The sequence below is a fragment of the Ceratotherium simum genome, chromosome 25 (genome assembly GCF_057802395.1).
Source record: "Ceratotherium simum simum isolate JZ-2026a chromosome 25, ASM5780239v1, whole genome shotgun sequence".
In the NCBI taxonomy this organism is placed as follows: Eukaryota; Metazoa; Chordata; class Mammalia; order Perissodactyla; family Rhinocerotidae; genus Ceratotherium; species Ceratotherium simum.
The window spans coordinates 20,134,163-20,154,077 of NC_141924.1; the positions used below are offsets into that span (position 1 = coordinate 20,134,163).

At 44.2% G+C, this 19,915-nt stretch overlaps 1 protein-coding gene across 1 annotated transcript in view; it reads right to left on the reverse strand.

Annotated features, from left to right (window-relative positions):
• The window catches only part of STAB2 (stabilin 2), a 153,692-nt gene that overhangs the window by 125,083 nt on the left and 8,694 nt on the right, over positions 1–19,915 (reverse strand). The window contains exons 4-6 of the mRNA XM_004418038.3: positions 13,460–13,545; positions 12,535–12,604; positions 4,312–4,407 (exon numbers count right to left, since the gene is read on the reverse strand). Of these exons, the coding sequence (XP_004418095.2) occupies positions 4,312–4,407; positions 12,535–12,604; positions 13,460–13,545 (252 nt within the window). The remainder of the gene's footprint in view (positions 1–4,311; positions 4,408–12,534; positions 12,605–13,459; positions 13,546–19,915) is intronic.

Sequence of the window (19,915 nt, forward strand, 5' to 3'; positions counted from 1 at the left end):
AGAGAATTGGAATAATGGGGAATTGGCTCACGACAGTTAAAAAGAATTCTAAAGAATAAAGGAATAGCAGAAAAATAAAGAGCAACCACTACCCTCAGGCTGAGATAAGTACCCAAGGTAAGCCCTTTTCCCTCCTGAGCTGAGATCCAGATGTCACTGGAAAGGGCATGGCCTTGGTCACTGCATGGTGGAGAAGGTGCTCAGGTGCCTTGATGGTGAGATTTGCTGGAAATCTTTCCTCTGGGGCTCCAGGGAAGGTCATCCACAGGGAGGGGCCAAGCCTCAGGACTCAGTTGGTGCCTGGGGAAGCTGCTGGCCACTGGGTGCCAGTGGAACTGGGAGCTAAGAAGCCACCCTCTCAGAGGTGTAGTGTTCTTCTGTGTGTGGCTTAGGCTGGGGCAGTTTCAGAGGCCGGATATGTGGGATGAAAGTGGGGTGGCAATCTCCCCAGATGGCTGGTCCTGCAGGGCCTTTGGTGTGCATGGGGCTGAGAGGGTGTGCAGAACAGCATGCCCCTGGGCTGGGGCATGGGCCTGTGCTGTCCAGGGCTCCTGGCTAAGCTGCCACTGCCTGAGTCAAGCAGTAGACACAGTATGCTGTGGCCAAACTCTGGAAGAAGCTGAGCCCTGCAGGCACCTAGCCATGGAGAAACTGTATAGGGCTGAACAGTGGAGAAAAACCATGTTCTTCAGGAGCCTGGCGAATGAACCAAACCAGAAACAGAAAGAGAAAACGCTTCCTCCGTCAGTGTCCCTCCAGCACCATCTATTGATAAGCCTTCACATCTTGCTGGCTGGCAAATGAGAAATATTTACAAGGCTCACCTCCATTGTCACAGAGCAGGCAAAAAGGGTGAATTTGGAGCTGAGAGGCACTCCATCAATAGCCAGCACAGGCAGTAAGCATGCCTGCACTTTGCTCCCGAGGGAGACCCTATATCTTCCAAGGCTGTTCGCTATGCAAACATCCTTGAAAAGATGTTGGAACAAAGGGAAGTCAGTGTGCTGCTCTCCAGATGTGTGCAAATATGAGAGATTCGTGGAGAATTGTCTCTCAACAGTGGCTATGAATCAAAAATTCACACAGAATACTTCCGTCCCTTCCATAAAGTAGGATTGTTGCTGGAAGTGGCTGCCCTTTCACGATTACATTTTCAACCCCTCTTTGGGTGACTAGTTTACATTAATGGGGGATGTTGAATGGAAGTTCTATGTATTGTTCCAAGCAGGTGCTTCTCCACCCTCTCTTCTTCCTTCCATGGCTCAAAGCAGAGCACTCTGAGGTGATACAGAATGGCAGAGGCACAAAATGGAAAGATCTGGATCCCTAATCACCACATGGTGGGACGCTGGTGTCAGCCAGGAACACCCACATTGGACTGTTACATGACTAAGAAACACACCCCTGTTGTGTTAAGCCAGAGGTTCCCTAAATTCTCAGGTCATGGTGCCCTTAGTGTCTCAATAATTTTTTCACGGCCAAAAGAAATATCTACGAAGTCCATTTATTAAGTTGTAAGAACCAAAGAATTCAGTAGCTGTTTATGTCATGAGAACTTAGTAGCCGTTTGAAAAAGTAATATGGTTAATAGAGAGGTAAATATTTTTATTTACTTTTAAATAACCATATTTACTTACTGTTGGGACATGTGAACTTGTTGGACACTGTGCAACTTCTTAACCCTTGGAATCCGATTGGAAACTACCACCCTCATTCCATTCGAATGATTTTTGCATACTTGCTTTTTATCACAGAAACCACTGAAAATGCAGCTTTGTAAAGATATGATATAAATGAAAGGAATGTAGTGCTACTTAAGGTTGAAATTGTGAACTAACTCAAATATCAGTTCATACAGTATTCTACAGATGTGTCACTGTTTCCCTCAAAAATTTAAAATATCCCATAGCATCTCTGTGAGTTTGATGTGATACCTTAGGATGCTTTGGTGCAGTTTTGGAACCATGATGTTAAGCCATTACATTTTTGGGTTTATTTCTTACAGCAGCTAGCATTATCCTAACTCGTATAGAACTTGCCATAATTTATTCAACCATTTCCTATTGACGGGAATCCAAATATTTCCAGCTTGTTTTCTTCTTACAAACAGTACTGTCATGAATTTCTTTGTACGTATATTCTTACCTACTGGTGCTTACTCCTCCCCCCTCCAGGTAAATTCTGGAATTGGGGCTGGAGCAGCAAACAGTAAGCATACCTTAACATTTAATAGATAAATTTCCTTCATAGGTTGTAGCAATATATATCCCCACTGACAATACTGTAATTTTTCTCACACCCATGAATAGATATTATCTATCTTTTTAATCTGTGTAACATAGTGGGCAAAAAACCAAAACCAAACCAAGTCAAAACCTCCAAAACTCCAAAATACTGCTTCATTATGGTTGTAATTTGCATTTCTGCGATTCCTAGTGGGGTGAAGCACCTTTTTTGTGTTTGCTGGCTAGTTTTCATGTCTTCTCCTGAGAACTAGCTGCTCCTTGGCCAATTTTGAAACTGGATTCGCGGACTTTATATTATCATAAAAACTTTTCTGCCATGGGGATTTGCAGATATTTTTGTCCCATTCTATTGCTTATCTCTTGACTCAACAGAATTGTTTTGTCATTTGGAGGCAAATCTGTGTGTGTTCTTTCCACTAGGCTGGCTTCTGGGCTGGGTCTCCTGTCTTATTATAAAGGCCTTTGCTCATGAGCCCTTTGGGCGATGACAGGAGTGACTGCGGAAGGAGGCTGATTGACATCTGCAGAAGGAGTCGTCCTATCCACTTGCATTTCATTCTACTATTGATTCACATTGGTTGTTTGCGTGTCTGTCTCCTCCACAGAAGAAGGTAGAGGCTATATTTTATGAATCCTCCTTACTACCACTGCGCATAGCTCCTCCATGACTTTCAATAAAGTGTTCGAGTTTGTTGAATTTGAATCTTGTCCCATCCCTTCATGTTACAGACCAGAAGAGTAAAACCAGAGCATAAGTTAAGTGAGGCTAGTGTCAAAAGCAGAATGTCCAATTTCTTAATGTCCGAGCTCCAAATTCACCCTTCATCACCAGCTCTGTGACAACCGGCTGGATTCTCAACGTTCCTCCTTTACAGTGATGTAAGTTTGGCCAGTAGAGGGCGCTGGAGGGCCATCGCAGGAGGACAGGGTTCCTCTTCCCCGTGTGGTTGTGCAGCGTTGTGCTTCTACTGGGTTTGCTTGCTGCTGCTTCACAGTCTGTCGGTGATGTGAGTGTTTGAGAACATCCAGTGATGCTCTGCCCAAGCTGTGCACCCAGAGTGCACAGTCCCTCGGTGACCTCATGTCCTAGGTCTGGACCCAATGACCACCTTCCTGCAGCTCTCCCCACACAGGCACTGCACACTACAGTTTTATCACCCACAGCACCCCAACTCCCTCTGTGCACTTGACCACAAGCCTCAGCTCACCAGTGCCCTGGAGGCTTGTTCCCTGCCTGCCCGGTGACTGTGATCTGATGCCGGCTTGGGCAAACCAGTGGACTTCTCCTCCACCCAGTGGGCTGCCATCACACCTTCTCCAACAAGATTTGAACCCAGCCTGGGGATGGCCACCCCCTTCCAAGTTTGTCCTTCCTTTGTTATCCTCCATCAGCCCTAGGTTCACTTTGCATTTTTATAGCCACTCTCCTAACATAGCTTACTAATTCTTTATATTAAACTTGCCTTGTTTAAATCACCTTGAGGTTTCTACCTCTTGACTGGACCCAGTATGACTGACTGTTTAAAGAATTTCCCATGGATTCAAAGGATTTGAGTTCCAGCTGTCTCTATTTACTAGTTTTGTGACCTTTAGCCTTGGTGTGCCTCTGTTTCCTGTGAATGTGCTCTGCCTTTGAGACTTGTAATTGAGAACATGCCTTATCTCCCTTACGGGGTGACTAACTTGTTGCAGTGGCCTCAACTGGTTTCCCAGCCCCAATGTCTTCCTCTCCATTCTGTCCTTTACACTGCCACCAACTTGACCTTCTGGGAACATAGCTACAGCCATGTTACTACACTGCTCCCAAACCTTTTGTGACTTCCAATCTTCTACACTATTTCTTCTTCTCTCCTTTTCTCCCCTCTTCTCTTCTCACATCCCTCCCCCCTTCCCTTCCTCTTCTTTTCTTTTTTTCCTCTCTCTTTAAAATTTTTAGTTTTCTTCCAGCAAAACGTTTGATGGTGCCTCACCCAGGTAGAGCCCCGGTACACGAATACAAAATTGAAATGCATACATCTGTGCCCATTTGATCTGGTGTGGCATTAAGGAAACTAGTGGTACTCACGCTGGTCACAGTTGGGGCCAGTGTATGCAGAGTAGCACTCACAGGTTCCGTCACCACCTGTTCCACTGTTGCATACTCCATGCACACAGCTGCACACTGCAGACAGAAAAATGGGGGAATTTTCATTACCTGATGTAGACTTTTTCTAAAGATTCTGGAAGCATAATGTTTTCAGATAGTCTTTATTGAGAATCTGCATGATGAGATGGGGAAAACCATGGGTTTGAAGTCCTAGAGACCTAGTTTGAATCTTGGCTTCATTTTCCTCTTATTAGTTTCAATTTATTTATGTATGACATGTGGATAATGATACCTACCTCATGGGATTTCTATACAGTTAAATGAGGTAATATATATAAAGCAGACCATGCATATCACGTGCACTGGAGTTCTTTTCTCTACTTTCAAACTAGTTACTTCATCTTTGGATACCTCAAAAAGAGAATTAGTTTCTCGTATACACTTGTCACATTTAAAAGAGAAATGCTACCACTGACTCAATTGCTATTGGTAGCAGGAATCTATGTAAATAAATCCTACTTCCCAAATGATGGGGCAATGCAAGTATAAAAAGAAATTCAAAAGGGCAGAGAATAACTATGCCATGTTTTCTAGCTTGAAATAGATGACTTTTCAGCCCAGATTATTTCAGGAATGAGATGTGAAGAGCATTTAGAATAAATGGTCAACTCTTTAGCACCTAGTTTGTGGCTCGTTTGTAGCAAGATTTATTATCTTGCTGAGTTACCAGCATCCTATGCCCAGCCGTCTGTGAAGCATATTGTATTAGTTTCCTTTTGCTGCTGTAGCAAATTTCCACAAGCTTAGTGGCCTAAAACAACACAAATTTGTTATCTTTTAGTTCTGGCAGTCAGAAACCTGTAATGTGTCTCACTGGGCTTAAATTAAGGTATCAATATGGCTGTTCTGGAGACTCTAAAAGAGAATATGTTCCTTTGCCTTTTCCAGCTTCTAGAGGCCACCTGTATTTCTTGGCTCATGGCCCCTCTCTCATCTTCAAAGCTGGCAATGTCAGGTCAAGTCCTTCTCATGCTGCCATCTTTATTGTTCCTCTCTCTTCTGTCTTCCTCTTCTGCTTATAAGGACCCTTGTGATTACATTGGGCACACCTGGATAGTCCAGGACACTCTCTTACCTTAAATCAACTGATTAGCAACCTTAATTCCATCTGTAACCTTAATTTCCCTTTGCTGTATAACCTAACATATTCACAAGTTCTGGGAATTAGGACATGGCCATCTTTGCAGGGAGGGCATTATTCTGCCTACCACACATGTATTCAATGTGTGTAAGCCAACTTAATGTTAACTCAGATGAAACATAATTAAGAAAACTCATTTGCTTAAAAACCTAACCAAATACCAGAAAAGCAAAGATTAATAACATTTAAAAGTATTCCAAACATCTAATAAGCCATAAAATCCTTTGCAATTTTTGCCTGTTGTGTGTGCTACCCCAAACCCCTGCTCTTCATATCCACTGGAACTGTCTTTGTTCAGATGCTTGTTGTGTTTTGCCTGGACTATTGCAGTAGCATATTACCTAGCTTTGCTGTCCAATTTCTCACCTCTCCATTCCATCCATTTCCTCACCTCTCCATTCCATCCATTTCATTTGGTCAGTAATGTCATAAGGGTGATCTTCCCCCAAATATCTCAGTGACTCCCAATTGCTAACCAAATGAAGTTTAAATTCCTCTGTTTGGAAAACAAGCCTTTCTCCAGTTTGACTCCAACCTGTTTGATTTTTCATTTTCATCTTCCACCACTTTATTTCATACATTTTATGTCCTAAGCACATGAGATGACTCACTAGTTCACCTTCCTTCCTTCAAAACACGTATTAAACATCTACTACATTCAGGGTGCTGTGCTTGGGATTAATGAGGCAAAGTCCTTGCCCTCAAAGAGCTCATGGTCAAAGGGCAGAAGAAAGCAGGCCATCACAATGCAGGGTGATAAATGCTAGGACATGATGGGCCCAGGGCAATGGGAGTTGGCCAGGAAGAGATGGGTGGGGCCGGTCTAGGAAAGACCGTGCTAGGTGGAAGTGACAGGACACGCATCCTGCACTTTCACACCTCCAGGTTTTTGCCTCTGCTGTGCTTCCTCTTGCATGCCAATGGAAGTCCTCCTCATCCTTCAAGGCCAGCCATTGACCCCACCAAAGCAGAATCTGTGTCCCTCTCGGCTCCAACAGCACTCTCTTTGTAACTTGTCCACTATCACATCCCACCACAACTAATATAATTTTATCAATGCCTCAAGCCAAAGACCACCAGGATCACACCAGTGGTCAAACAAAGTCAGCAGCAAGGGCGAGTTGTCATGGAAGAAGAAGCAGTAGCCACGCGTGGCAACCAGGAGAGGCAGCTGTTGGGTTATTGTTAAGGTTGCCCATTGTCATTGGTTACTTCTCTGTTCAGACGTGATGATGCAGTGGCCTAGTTTTTGCCTTGTTCCAGCACGCATATAGCGAGTCTCTGATGGTAATAGCCTGTGAAATTGTTTATGCTCAGCGGGGCAACCCCACAGTCCAGCCGGGAGCAATGAGGCCTATGGCCAGCCGACAGCTGTCAGGGCTGCTTTCTTCTTTCTCAATCCCCCTCCCTGCTTCTCCCCACAACACCTTTTACAGTGCCTTATAACAATGCCAACAGCTGCACAACTCAATTTTAAATAAGGACAGTGTCCGGCTGGGCCGGGATTAGGGTGGGGAGAGTGAGGCAGGAGAGCGCAAGTGCAGAGTTGGATCCTGCCTTTATTTAACAACTTGATGTTTTGTTCAATAATATAATTTATTATTGTCACGGCTTGAGCTGTGTCCCCCAGAAGGATGTGTTGGAGTCCTAACCCTCAGTACCTCAGATTGACCTTATTTGGAAATAGAGTCATTGCAGATATAATTAGTTAAGTTAAGATGAGGTCATACTGGAGTAGGGTGGCCTGAATCCAATATGACTGATGTGCTTAGAAGATGAGTAGAAGAGACACAGATGTAAGAGGAGAAGATAGCCATGTGAAGACAGAGGCAATGATTGGAGTTATGCTGCCGCAAGCCAAGGAATGCCTGGACCTCTCAGAACCCGGAAGAGGCAAGGAAGGATCCTTTCTTAGAGGCTGTGAAAGGAGCATGGCCCAGCCACCATGCTGATTTTGGATTTCTAGCTTCCAGGACTGAGACACTAAATTCCTGTTTTTTATGCTACCCAGTTTGTGGTGCTTTGTTACAGCAGTCCTAGAGAACTAATAAAATGATTTATAGTGATTATCGAAGTTTTGATGCCTCCTTCAATTTTGCACCGGAGGCGTGTCCTCACTCTGTTCACCCTAGAACTGGCCCTGCTTCCCTTTATTGGGTATTTACTATCTATCAAGCATTTTGCCACATCCTTTACATGCCTTATCTCATTTGTTGCTTACAGCACCCTGTGAAGTAGAGCTCATTAAGCCTGTATTACATATGAAAATGGGAGATAAGTAGATCAAGTACTCATGCAAGTAATTGAAGAATTGAATCGGATTAGCAATTGTCATCCTCCCTCCAAAACCCAATTTGCTACTGTTTCTATTTTAGCAAAGCACTTTGATGTCCATCTACGGCTGTAGCTTCTTGGAACAGACGAGTTCCGGAGAGAAGTCAAATTGGTCATGGAGATAATTGGGGTGAGGAGGGGTGTCCTACGGGCTCAGTGGAGAAGACTCAATTCAGTTCAATTAAAAAATACCTACCCAGCTCCTACCTAGTGGCAGGCGCTGTGTTAGGCACTGGTTATATACATATGAGTAATTCACAATATCTAAATTCAAGGAGCTCACAGGGTAGTGCCGAAGCCAGACTCTAAGTGATACAATAACAGCGTGTGTGTCCTAAATGTTGTCATGCAGCCAATGGAAAAAGACAGGGAGGCAGAAGCGAGGAGTTGAATGTGGCTCAGCCCCTGCTCCCAACCTAGAGGCTAACAGCAAGAGCTGTGCTTGTCGCTAAGCTTCCCCTCCGGGCTGCATGGTGTGGGTCCAAGGCCCTGGCGTGAGCCTCTCCCTGTGTCCTGTCTTCTGGTACAGTCTCTGCGCTGGATTAAGTGACCTGGCACCAACAGCTTTCGGGAGCCTCTGACATGCATTGCAGGGCTGCCAACCGTTGCCAAGAGAATGTCCTTGGGAAGGAGAAGTGAGTGGCAGAGGGATTCTCAGATGGTCATTTAAAGAGCCCTTCCTATTTGTTGAACTGGCCTCAGCAAATTTCTAGAGACACAGGAAACTTTGGGTATATGACTTTAAAGTGGTCAAAGCCATGCCGTTCGGGTCAGGGGGACAGTCAGCGAAGACCCCGGTGATGTGCTCCTTGGCAGGGTAAGCTGCTCCCTCTCCCGTGTTCCTGTAGCTTCCCATGTGTGCTGTGTACACTGGATCATAAGTGTCACCTGCATTTCCAGCTCCTTGGGGACGGGGACCTGATCTCTCCCCTCTTTGGGTCCCCATCACCTGTCAGGCGTCTAATGCATGGTGGGTGCTCCAGGGGCATAGCAGTGCAGTACCTGGGCGCCCAGACTCTGGGGTCAGACACTTGGAGTTAAATCCTGCCTTGTCCCCCTAATAGCTGCATAACCTTGAGAAACCTCTCTGCTTCTTTATTTATAAAATGAGGAACTCAGCTTGAAGAGTTGTTGTGAGGATCCAAAGACATTATGCATGTCAAGACTCACACACAGCAGGCGCTCAGCAAATGCTAGCTACTGTTATTAACAAAACATGATTGTGGGATTGATTTGGGGTTGCGTTAGAGCAAATTTGCTTTGCATCCTGTCCTAACCGGGGTGAGGCACTGAGCAGGCTAGGCATTGACAGCAGAGATGAAAACTCTTGGCTGATGCAGCTCTAAATCGTCTCTAAACTAATCAACAGTCGTGTGGGAGAACGCTCAGGGAGCAGGTTCAAGTCAATGTTAAAAATAAACTGTGGGTAATAGAGCTGTCCTACTTACAGGCAAAACCGCCACCTCCACCGGACCAACGCCTCATTAGATGAAGCAACACTGGCACCCAGTGGATGCCCAGCTGAAAAGGCTTGCAAGTTTCCCTAGTCCTTGCCAGTGGGCAATGACCAGCCGTCACTGAGCCATTCACCCATTCATTCACTCACTCATTCATTCATTGGTGGCTTGCATACTGTTGGATTGTTTTTGTCCTCACTTAATACTTGCTTCTATTGATTGAGTGCTTGTGACATGCTGCTAAGAGCTTTGCTATGTTGTCAACCCCGAGAGGTAGGTGTCACTATTCCTGTTTTATGGGTGAGGAAGGCTTAGGGAGGTTAAATAGCTTGCCCCACGTCACTCGGCAACTGGCGTTGGTTTCAGACTCAGACCAGTCTGACTTCAAAGCCTGTTCTCTTAGCCGTTATGTGCTAGAGCTGTGCTATCTGATATGGTAGCCGCTAGCCATGTTTGGTTATTTAAATTTTAATTAAGTAACGTGAACTAAAATTTACAATTCGGTTCCTCAGCTGCACTAGTCACTTTTCAGGTGCTCAGTGGCCACATGTGGCTAGTGGCTACCGCACTGGACAGCGCAGATATAAGACATTTCTATCCTCTCACGAAGTTCTATTGGATGCTAGAACTTAGTGGTTTTTCTCCTGGGTCTCAGTTTAGGTTTCCAATTTCCTTACTTAAAAATTTAGGTTTCTAAACCATCTTTCTCCCTTTCACTTGCCCTTTCTCCACGGCACAAGCAAGTGTGAAGGGAAGCCACTTTATTTAGAAATGTTTGGAATCTCCATGTACCTCTGTGCTCATCAGCAACCAACATCAGTTTCTTGGAGGCAATGTGGGTCCATTTTCATTCTAAATTTTCACCCCCAAACAATTACTCGGCTTTCTTGAGAAGTAAGCAATGCTGGATGCTATCTTTTTTCTTTCCCATTTCAATATTTACCTAAAATATGTGGTTTAAATTCTAGTATTATGGTAGGGAAGGGCCAATTTAGAAGGCATGTTATTTCTAAACAGTTGATTGATTATATTTTAGTTTACTGTCCTTTAATATAATCTATAATCTTAAAAACATGCAGAATACCAACATCTGTTTTAAATTTGCTTTTGCTAACACCCTTATGAGATAATCTTTTATGGCGTGGTGGGTGAAGGAAAACATAAGATTGGGGGACACTAGAGAGTAATAGGTAACTATAATAATAAATGTAAAATTTATTGTGCACTGATTATCTCATGAAATCTTCACAGTAACCCTAAAGAAGACAATATTATTTCTACTTTTACAGATGAAGACACAGACAGACAGCGTCAACTTAAGGTTCCCACCATTAACAGCCTTGTGGCTGAAACTCAGTTTGAGTCTAAACTTGGAGCTTTAATCACCTCTACATGAGGCCTCTCAAAACCATGCTTCTGGGTCAGGACAACACGGCTGGAGCGAATTAGATCATTCATTCATTAAATCATTCACTCACTCCGCACTCACTCATCTATTCATCCGGCCAACAGAAGTGCAGTGTATGTGTACCAGGAAGGCAGCACTGTGGAAGGTACTGGAGATAGAGAGGTATAACAGTGCCTGCCTTCAAGAAACCCATGGATTAGAATGAGACAAGACCTCTGCTGTTGCGATGAAACTTATCACAGAGTGTGCAAACTTATGGGGGTGGGACGTCTATGTGTGTGTAAGTTTTCTCACAAAAAATATTTGAATCAATGCAGTGTCGACTGAATTTGATTTTTCCATAAAAGCCAGAGCTGAGGTGGTATTGGAGAAAGGCCACCAGACATATCCTTTTTTGGGAGACCATGGATCTGGCAGACACTGTCCCTACCATGCCTACATTCTCTAGGCCTTTCCAATCCCGTGCATTCCAGTTCGCTATCAGTAGCCTGTGAACACTTCCCAGGAAGGCTGCTGAGCACTCACTGGGGGCTGGAAGTGCCAGGGAATTAACAATCCCCCCGCAGTGACCGCATGTATTAGTTTCCTATTGATGCTGTAACAAATTGCCACAAGCCTGTTGTCTTAAAACAACACAAATTTATTGTCTTACATTTCTGGAGGTCAGAAATCCAAAATTACCGTGCTAAAATCAAGGTGTTAGTAGATGCATTCCTTTCTGGAGGGGAGAATCCCTTTCCTTGCTTTTCCCAATTTGTAGGGGCTGCCCACATTGCTTGGCTCATGGCCCCCTTCCATCTTCAAAGCCAGCAAGGGCTGGTGAGTCTTTCTCACATTTCATCACTCTGACACTGCATCTTCTGCCTCTGGATCCCCGCTCCATTTAAGGACCCATATGATTACATTGGACCCACCTGGATGATCCAGGATAATCTCCTTATTGTAAGATCAGATGATTAGCAACCTTAACTCCACCTGCCACCTTAATTCCCCCTTGCCATGTAAGGTAACATATTCCCAGATCCAAGGGATAAGGATGTGGACATTTTTGGGGGAGTCATTACTCTGCCTACCACACCATGACTCCCTCTCCCCTCGGGTCAGATGACTCCGGGGTGAGTGCTCTTCACTGACTCCAGAGCTCCCCAGGGGATTAAACTCTGGTCGTCCACACTGGTCTCTGGCTTGACAACATACCCTTTATTTCCCCATGTCACTTTCTTCACGTTTCTTGGGGTCACCTCCCAAATATGCTACTGGGTTCAGGGTCTACTTCTAGGGGGAACCAAAAATAAAAGAGTGGACAAACCAGTGTCAGATTTGTTGTTTGTTTGTTTAATCTGCAAAATGGAGCCAACAATCTATGATCCCCTCAGGTATTTATTTGTGAACTCCCAAAGGAAGGGACAGATTAAAATGTAGTAGGACCTCTGGGGGAAGTCGAGGCCCCTGGGGAGAAGATGAGCGCTGAGACTGGGATCTGGAAAGACCTCAGGGAGAGGCTGAACAGGCAAGGAATAGGTGAATGTTGGATCCTGGAGCCTGGAGAGAGGGAATCGTATGCCCCTGAGTTTGCCAGAAAGTTTTACTGGTGCTGAAAACCCCAGGAAACACTGTCTCTCTTTTCAAAGGTTGCATTTTATCAGATGTGTCGTCAATCCTTTGTTCTTCCTGTAGACTGGTTATATACAACTGTTCAGTGTTTTCCCCTCAAGAACAGTCTCTCTGGGTCTTCAGCTGTGTAAGCTATGTTTGACTTTCAACTTTTACACATGCATTTGATTACACAAAATCAGACATACCTGCTGAACAGCTGGGTCCAAATAGGTTGTCATCAGCACAGGTTTCACAGGCTGTTCCACCAAACCCTTCCTGCAGAACACCCCAGATAGGTGACATTAGACCCAAGTGACCTGTGTTACCCAGGCAGCCCTTGCAGTTCTAAATGATGGTCTGGTCAGTGTTTGTTTCTCAAATATATCTTCCCTCTGTGCCTACCCTGAGGTTCCTTCTTTCTATTTCTTCCTTTATTCTTTGCTGTTTTTATGTTATAATGCATACATTAATCCCTGCATCACTTTTTCCTGAGAGTCTGGAGCTCTTCAGAAGAAAGCTGCCTTGTCAGCCCAAAGATATAAATACAGACCAAGTGCTAACAGCCACATCATAATTTCCCCCAAGAGTGAAATGAAAACTCAGTTTTGCATTTCTGAAGACAGTTGAATTCAATCCTCTTCAGAAGGATTTCTTTGTATTTAAATCATCTAAGGCTTGAAGCTTTCAAAAAGTCACTTTCATGCAATAACAAAGAAATTCTTCTATTGGCGGACCCAGTGCTTGACCACAGGTGCTGAGGACAGTACCCAAGAGCAGTCTGCTAATAGTGGTGATTATTAACAGTAACAACGACAACAAAATTCTATAGCCTATATAGTTTCACAAAGTATTATCTCATATATGATCTCATTTCACTTTTTTAACAAGTGCAATCACATAGGTATTTTTATCAAACCCATTTTACAGATGGATAAACTTAAGGCTGAGAAGTTAACTGACTCACTCAAAGGTCTCCAGCCTCTATGGTCATTTTGTTGCAGGTCACAAACTCTTTTTACTAATATCACTACTTCTTAGGGACTCCATCTAGTATGTGTACCTTTAAGGAGGGCTGAGAGTTAAAGAGAGGAAGTAGAGTCAGGGAGAAGGAGAACACGTTTCTGAACTTACTTGGCAAGAGCAGCTTCCGTTTCCTTCCATGCCATCTGCACAACTGCCCCTGCCACTGCAGGGGGACTTTGCTCCTCCTGGGCACTCTAGGGAATCAAAGATCTCAGAGTCATTCATTCATGACCGCCCACAAGCATTCTGCAAGGATGCATTGAGCATCTACTATGTGCTGGGTAGTGTGCTAGTTGCCGAGGCTAAGAAATAATTGAAGACCCTGCTGGCATCATCTAGGATTACATAGGGGATGTAGTCAGGTGCTGTAATAGAAGGCATCAGGCTGTCTACCATTTGTTGAGTATCTGCTACACACTTGACAATTGTATAGTTGAATATTCCCATTGCAACCCTCAGGGGTTGCTATTGGTGCAGGTTAGCAGATCAGGAAACTGAAGTTCAGAGAGGTCACATAACTTGCCCAAGGTCTCACACTTTATAAGTTGCAAAGCTGGGAATTTAGCTCAGCCCTTAGCACAACTCCTAAGTCAGGCCTCTTAATCAGTGTGCTAGACAGGGTATTGAGGGAGCCCAGAGAAAGGAGCTATTGATGCTGCCTTGGGGAGTCTAGGTGACATCCCCGAGGAGGAGTCATTTAAGCTGGGGTTTTGAAGGTTTGTAGAAGCTGGCCATGGTTAAAAGGGAAGGGAATTTTTGGAAGAAAGAACAGCAAGTAAAAGTCTCAGAGTTGTACAAGGACATGGCCTGTTCTGGGAATGATATAAAGTTTTGTAGGGCTGGAACTGGGGAGTTGGGGTATGGGAGAAGTGGTGGTTGATGAAGGCCAATTAGGATGGTTGAGGTCAATTAATGAAAAGCTTTGTGTGGCAAGCAAAGAATTTAGATTTCATTCGAAAGCTGATTCCGAAGAAAGATGGGTTTTGCACTTTTGGGCTGTGCTAGACCCAAATCAGAGCCTTTGTAGACATTAATAGAGGATTTCACAGTCATTCATTAAACATTAAGGGAATCCCTACTATGTGCCAAGCATTATATTACATGTTATGGCAGAGGGACATTTAGCTAGAAAGTCAGATATTACAATACCCAAAGTCAAATAGACGATTCATAATAATGGTAAGTGGCAAAAGTTTAAGATACTGCTGTGATGAGGATGCAAAAAAAATTCTGTTTGTTTTAATCCTTGCTGCTGTTCTACACTTTGAGGCCCGAGTCAACATGGATGTAATGCTGATTTGGATGAGTTCTGACTGCTAAAATAAGGGATCTGGACCAGCGAGCACCCAGCAGAAATTACGCAGTGGCCATGAAATGTGTTCGTGTGAATGAGGCGGGATCAAAAGTTATCCCAAATTAAAGTTAGCAAGGCAAACGCTTTCCACAAAACAGCAAATAATATGGAGTTCTAGATAATGATGAAGGATGTGTGTATTTACAACTCACAGCAAGCCCCTGATGTAAGGTCGTATTTTTAATCCCATTTTCTAGATGAGCAAGCCGAGGCACAGAGTAGCAGAGTGACTTGCTCAAAGTCCTGGCAAGGAGTAATGAGAGACTCACTTGCCCTTCCTCTACCAGAAGTGTCCACCTTCCCGCCCTCCCTCCACAACTACCCCATCAACAAAGACCTTTGTCCAAGGCTCTCCTGTGCCACAAGCTTGCTCTGCCATATATCTTCGAGAAATCAGCATCCATAGAAAATGAAAAGTAGTTTTTGGAAAAAGAGACTTCTAACCACAGAGAAGCAGTTGTCCCAAAGAGACCCTGATGGCTCACTTGAATTAATAGGCTAGTTCTTTAAAGGGACATTTATAACTCGCAGGTACAGAGAGGTGAGAGAGTCGAGTTGCACACCTGTAGACTGTGTTCTCTCTGGCTCCTGTTTCTTTCCTGCATGCAGAATGTTAGTAAACTATGAGCTCTAGATTACATGTTTTGAGTCTGTGGTCTTTTTTCCACAACAGTGGCAGAGCCAGGCTTCAAGCCTTGGCAGATGCTCCAGAGTCTGGTACACTGTTCATCACTGTGCTCTATACCTATCAAGGATGGCTGTACGTCAGAGTCACTGCCCAGATAACAGAAATATTTACGAGGTGAGCAAAGGAGTAGACACGCTGACATGTAGCTAATATTTATAAATCACTTTGAAAACCAATACAATGGTTTGGGCTGCTCTCACCAGCTAGGGCAGTGGCTATGCAAGATGCTAGACTTTGCAATCAGAATGTTCTGGGTTAGAACCCCACGTCAACTCTTTGCCAGCTGTATCCCTTTGGGAAAGTCAATGCCTGGCTCTGAGATTCAGTTCAAGTGTCTTCCTGCAGGTTTGGTAGGGACTGGAAATATTGGGTTTTCAATAAATGGTGGTTGTTATTATTAGAGTGGACACGCCCCATCCTCCCCAGTTTCTGTTCTTTCAGGTTGGCAATTTAACAGGTACAATACTCAGGGAGTAAATTATTGGGTACCTGTTTGAATCAGGACCATGTAAGGTCCTGGGTAGACAAGATGAGCACATGTACCTGGTTTCTACTTCTATGGTCCTACATGTTGGTGGGGAGAGAGTCATGGATTAACAGACAGCCAGATAAATACTGGTTTACAAACTGGGGTAAGGGTTGTCAGGGGAAGAGCTCTCATCACTCCACCTACTGGAGGTTACCAATATTTACCAAAAACAAACTAATCCTGAACAGCCTAATGGACCTAGATCTGGTCTCAACAGAGGGCAAGAGGCAGATCATTGAGAAAGGGCCTTGTTAAAGATTGTGGTCTTTGTCTTAAAAAGAGCAGTGAGAGGTGAAGATGAAGAGGAAGGGTGAGGGCCTGATCAAGCAGGTACCAGTATGCACTTTGAAGCTCATCTGAAGACCAACTGAACCACTTGAGTTCACAATGCTGAGCAAGGGGTGCCAAGAGAGCGTTTCCATAGATCATTGACTATCACATCGTTCTTCTCCCAATTCCTTTTGCTGTTAGGCCCTTCTTGGGCTGAGATGGTATTTTGGGAACTAGGCCCAACTCTGAGCAGGACCAGGAAGATAAGGTGACAGTTCTGCCATGGTTTCCCTCTCTTGGCCCCTGTGCCTTTCCCTAGGGCTAGGTGTGCAAGGTGCTCTCTGAGTGACCCTCAGCTTGCCTCCTAGGCTAGCTCAGAGGGACACTGGGCCTCCTCCGCCCTGAGACTCAGCAACGAGTGTCATCATGCAGAAATGCCCTCCCAAGCATTTTTACTGTTGCAGGCAATGACTGCTGAATCCCGGTCTCCCATACTTGCATTCTACTGAATAGTTTCCTCCATGCATTGAGCCAACTCCCCTCCCATCTGCATTCCTTCTGCCCAGCCCCAGCAGACTACTGCCCTCTGCCCCAGACATGCCCTTCCCTCCACACTTTGCCTGTGCCCTTCTCACACACAAAGATGCTCTCCCTGACTCCGCCTCTGAGGCAGACTCGCCTTTTCCATCCTCTGGGTGTCCCTTCTCTTGGCCCATGCCTTATTATAACATACAGAGCAGAAAGTGGCGCAGAGTCATCTATTGTAAATACAGCTGTATTGTAGGCTACAGGCTGATCACAGAGGAATTGGGGAGCTTCCCCCATCCAGCTCCCAAGAATGTGACGTTGTATCCAGGAAGTGGTGGCCTCCTTTTTCCTTAGCGGATGGTTTGCAAGCCTTTCTTTTTAAAACTTTAGGCAAGTTCCTCTATGGATGATTTGCTGGAATAGCTGTTTCTAATCACCTGGGTGGGGGGTTGTTACACAGGCAGATTCCCAGGGCCCTCCTTTCCAGGAATAGCAGCCATGAAAATGCACCTCTCAGATCTCTACTATGGGATCATAATTTCCCTGAAATCCACCATCCTGTTCATGAAGCCACGCTTCCTATGACTGCTTCCAGTCGGTGACTGAGCACAGCAGGGATACTAGGGCAAGCCTGTTCTACAAGACAGAGGACGTTGTTGAGTGACTTTGGCTGGAGGACTCCCCATCAGCTTTATCAATTGTTTTTAGAACTACATGTAGTCTAAGACTTTTCCATCTAACCTTTCTTGGTTCCCTTTCTTATTCACAAGGGTTAGATCTGCATCCTTGTCTGCTAGATCCCCTTGCTTCTCCTGTCTTCTTTCTCATTTTCCGTCATAGGAACTTCTTTTAATTAATGACTTGCATCTCTAGCCCTGTCTTGGCATCTGCTTTTCAGGGGACCTGGGCTAATACAGCAGGGCATAGAGAGCCTTTGTGCAAATTAGAAAAAGCCTCCCCGCCCCCACTGCCCTTGTGGATGTATCCCCACAGACACCAGGCTTAGCAAAGAGGTGAAACTAAAATAAATAAAGAGGTGGCCCTTCCTCAGAGTGGACCATACACCAGAGTGTATGGCTTGGTGAGCCATGGATGAGCTGGATTTCAGTTCATACTCACCCCCTTGGCCAATAAGACCTTTCACAATTTTACGCAAAATCTGGTACTTCACACCTGCTGAATGGGGATCTCTGGGTGTAAGAGCCAGGAATATGCATTTTGACGGGCTTGACAATAATTCTCTGCTGCACATTAATGTTTGAGAGCCATTGGCTATGCTGGAGAAATTAATGTGGATTGTCCTAGAGAGGGGCAAGGTGAAGGTTTTTATGCTACCTAAGCTGCTAGGAGATGATCAGTTGATGGGCCTTTGCACGGGGATGGTTGTGTGGTGCGTGAGCTGCGCACAGGGCAGGGTCCTTGGTGCTTTAGTGAGGTTCTGCTGTGGATGAGCTTAGCAAGGAGGCAGTGCCTGGACACCTATGTGGACCAAGACCTGCTTCAGAGGAAACTGCAGCACTGAGCAGCTGTTGGAAGGCCAGTGTCCTGTCCACATGGAGCTTATGTTCTAGCTTTTCATTAACACTGGGAACACAGGATCAGCAAGATACACTCCCTGGCTTCAGGAAGATCACAGTCTAACTCCTTCATTTAGAAATTATTTTTCATTGGAAAATAGTGGGAATGAGAGAAGGGACATCACTACTAATCTATTTACAGACAGATCATAAGCAGATATTATGAACACCTTTATGCCAATAAACTCGACAATATAGAGGAGGTGGACAAATGTATTGAAAGTCACAAACTACTAAAGATCACTCAAGAGGAAATAGATAACCTGAATATCCTTATATTGATTTAAAAAGTTGAATTTGAAGTTAAAATCCTTCCACAAAGAAAACTCCATGACAGATGGCTTCACTGGTGAATACTACCTCACATTCAAGGAAGAAATACCAATTATATTAAAACTCTACTAGGAAATTGAAGAAGAGAGAACACTTCCCAGCTCATTCCATATGGAGAGCATTATTACTCTGATCCCCAAACCTGACAAATACATTACAAGAAAAGAAAACTGCAGACCAACATCCCTAATGAACATAGATACACAAATTATTAAAAAGTCTAAAAGGAAAATTAAAAAATTCTTAAACAAAATTGTAGCCAACTGAATCCAACAGTATATATAAAACAGATAATATGTTGATGTCAGTGCAGTAAGGTAAAAAAAGACATAAAATGCATACAGATTGGAAAGGAAGAAATAAAATTGTCTCCATTCTCGGACAACATGATTGTCTACAAAGAAAATTGAAAAGAATCTCCAAAAAGTTATTAGAACTAATACATTAATTTAGTAATTTCTCAGGGTACAAAAGTCAATTGCATATACACGAATGTCCATAGCGGCTTTATTCTTAATTGTACCAAACTGGAAACACACTCAAATGTTTTTCATGTGGTGAACAGACAAACAGACTGCGTACAGCCACATAATGGCGGGCTATGAAGCATTAGAAAGGAATGAACTACTGATCCATGTAACAACATAGATGAATCTCGAATGCATTACGCTAAGTGAAAGAAACCAGACAAAATGGTACATCCCGTGTGATTCCAATTATATGACATAAAGACAAAATTATAGGCACAGAAAACAGATCAGTATTTGCCAGGGGTTGAGAGTTGGGGGAGAACTTGACAACAAAGGGAATTTAGGGGGATGACATAACTGTTTTCTTTCTTAATTGTGGTAGTTGTTACACAACTCTTTCTGTTTGTCAAAGGTCACATAACTGTATACTAGAAAGGGTAAATTTTACTGTATGTAAATTATGAGAAGAGCAAATGAAAAAAAAATTATTAGCAGATCATGTGCCTTGATGATAGGTTTGGAAAAGGTGATCACTGTCCCTGGGATCTCACTGTAAAACCACACTGCCTCTCAGTTGGTTGGAACTAGAAGGGAGCTCAGTGTCATGGAATCAACTCCAGGCAGGAACAGGCATCAGCTAATGGTAGAAGCAAGTCTTCCAGGAGCAGGCTAGTGGGGGGCAGGCTGCCCTCCCAGCAGGTGAGTTGGGCAACACAACTGGGTAATTTGAGAAGCAGGAGAGAGTAATGGGCTAGAGCCTGGGCTCTATAGTGAGACAGCTCTTATCTCCTAGTCTGGCTCTGCACTTATCAGCT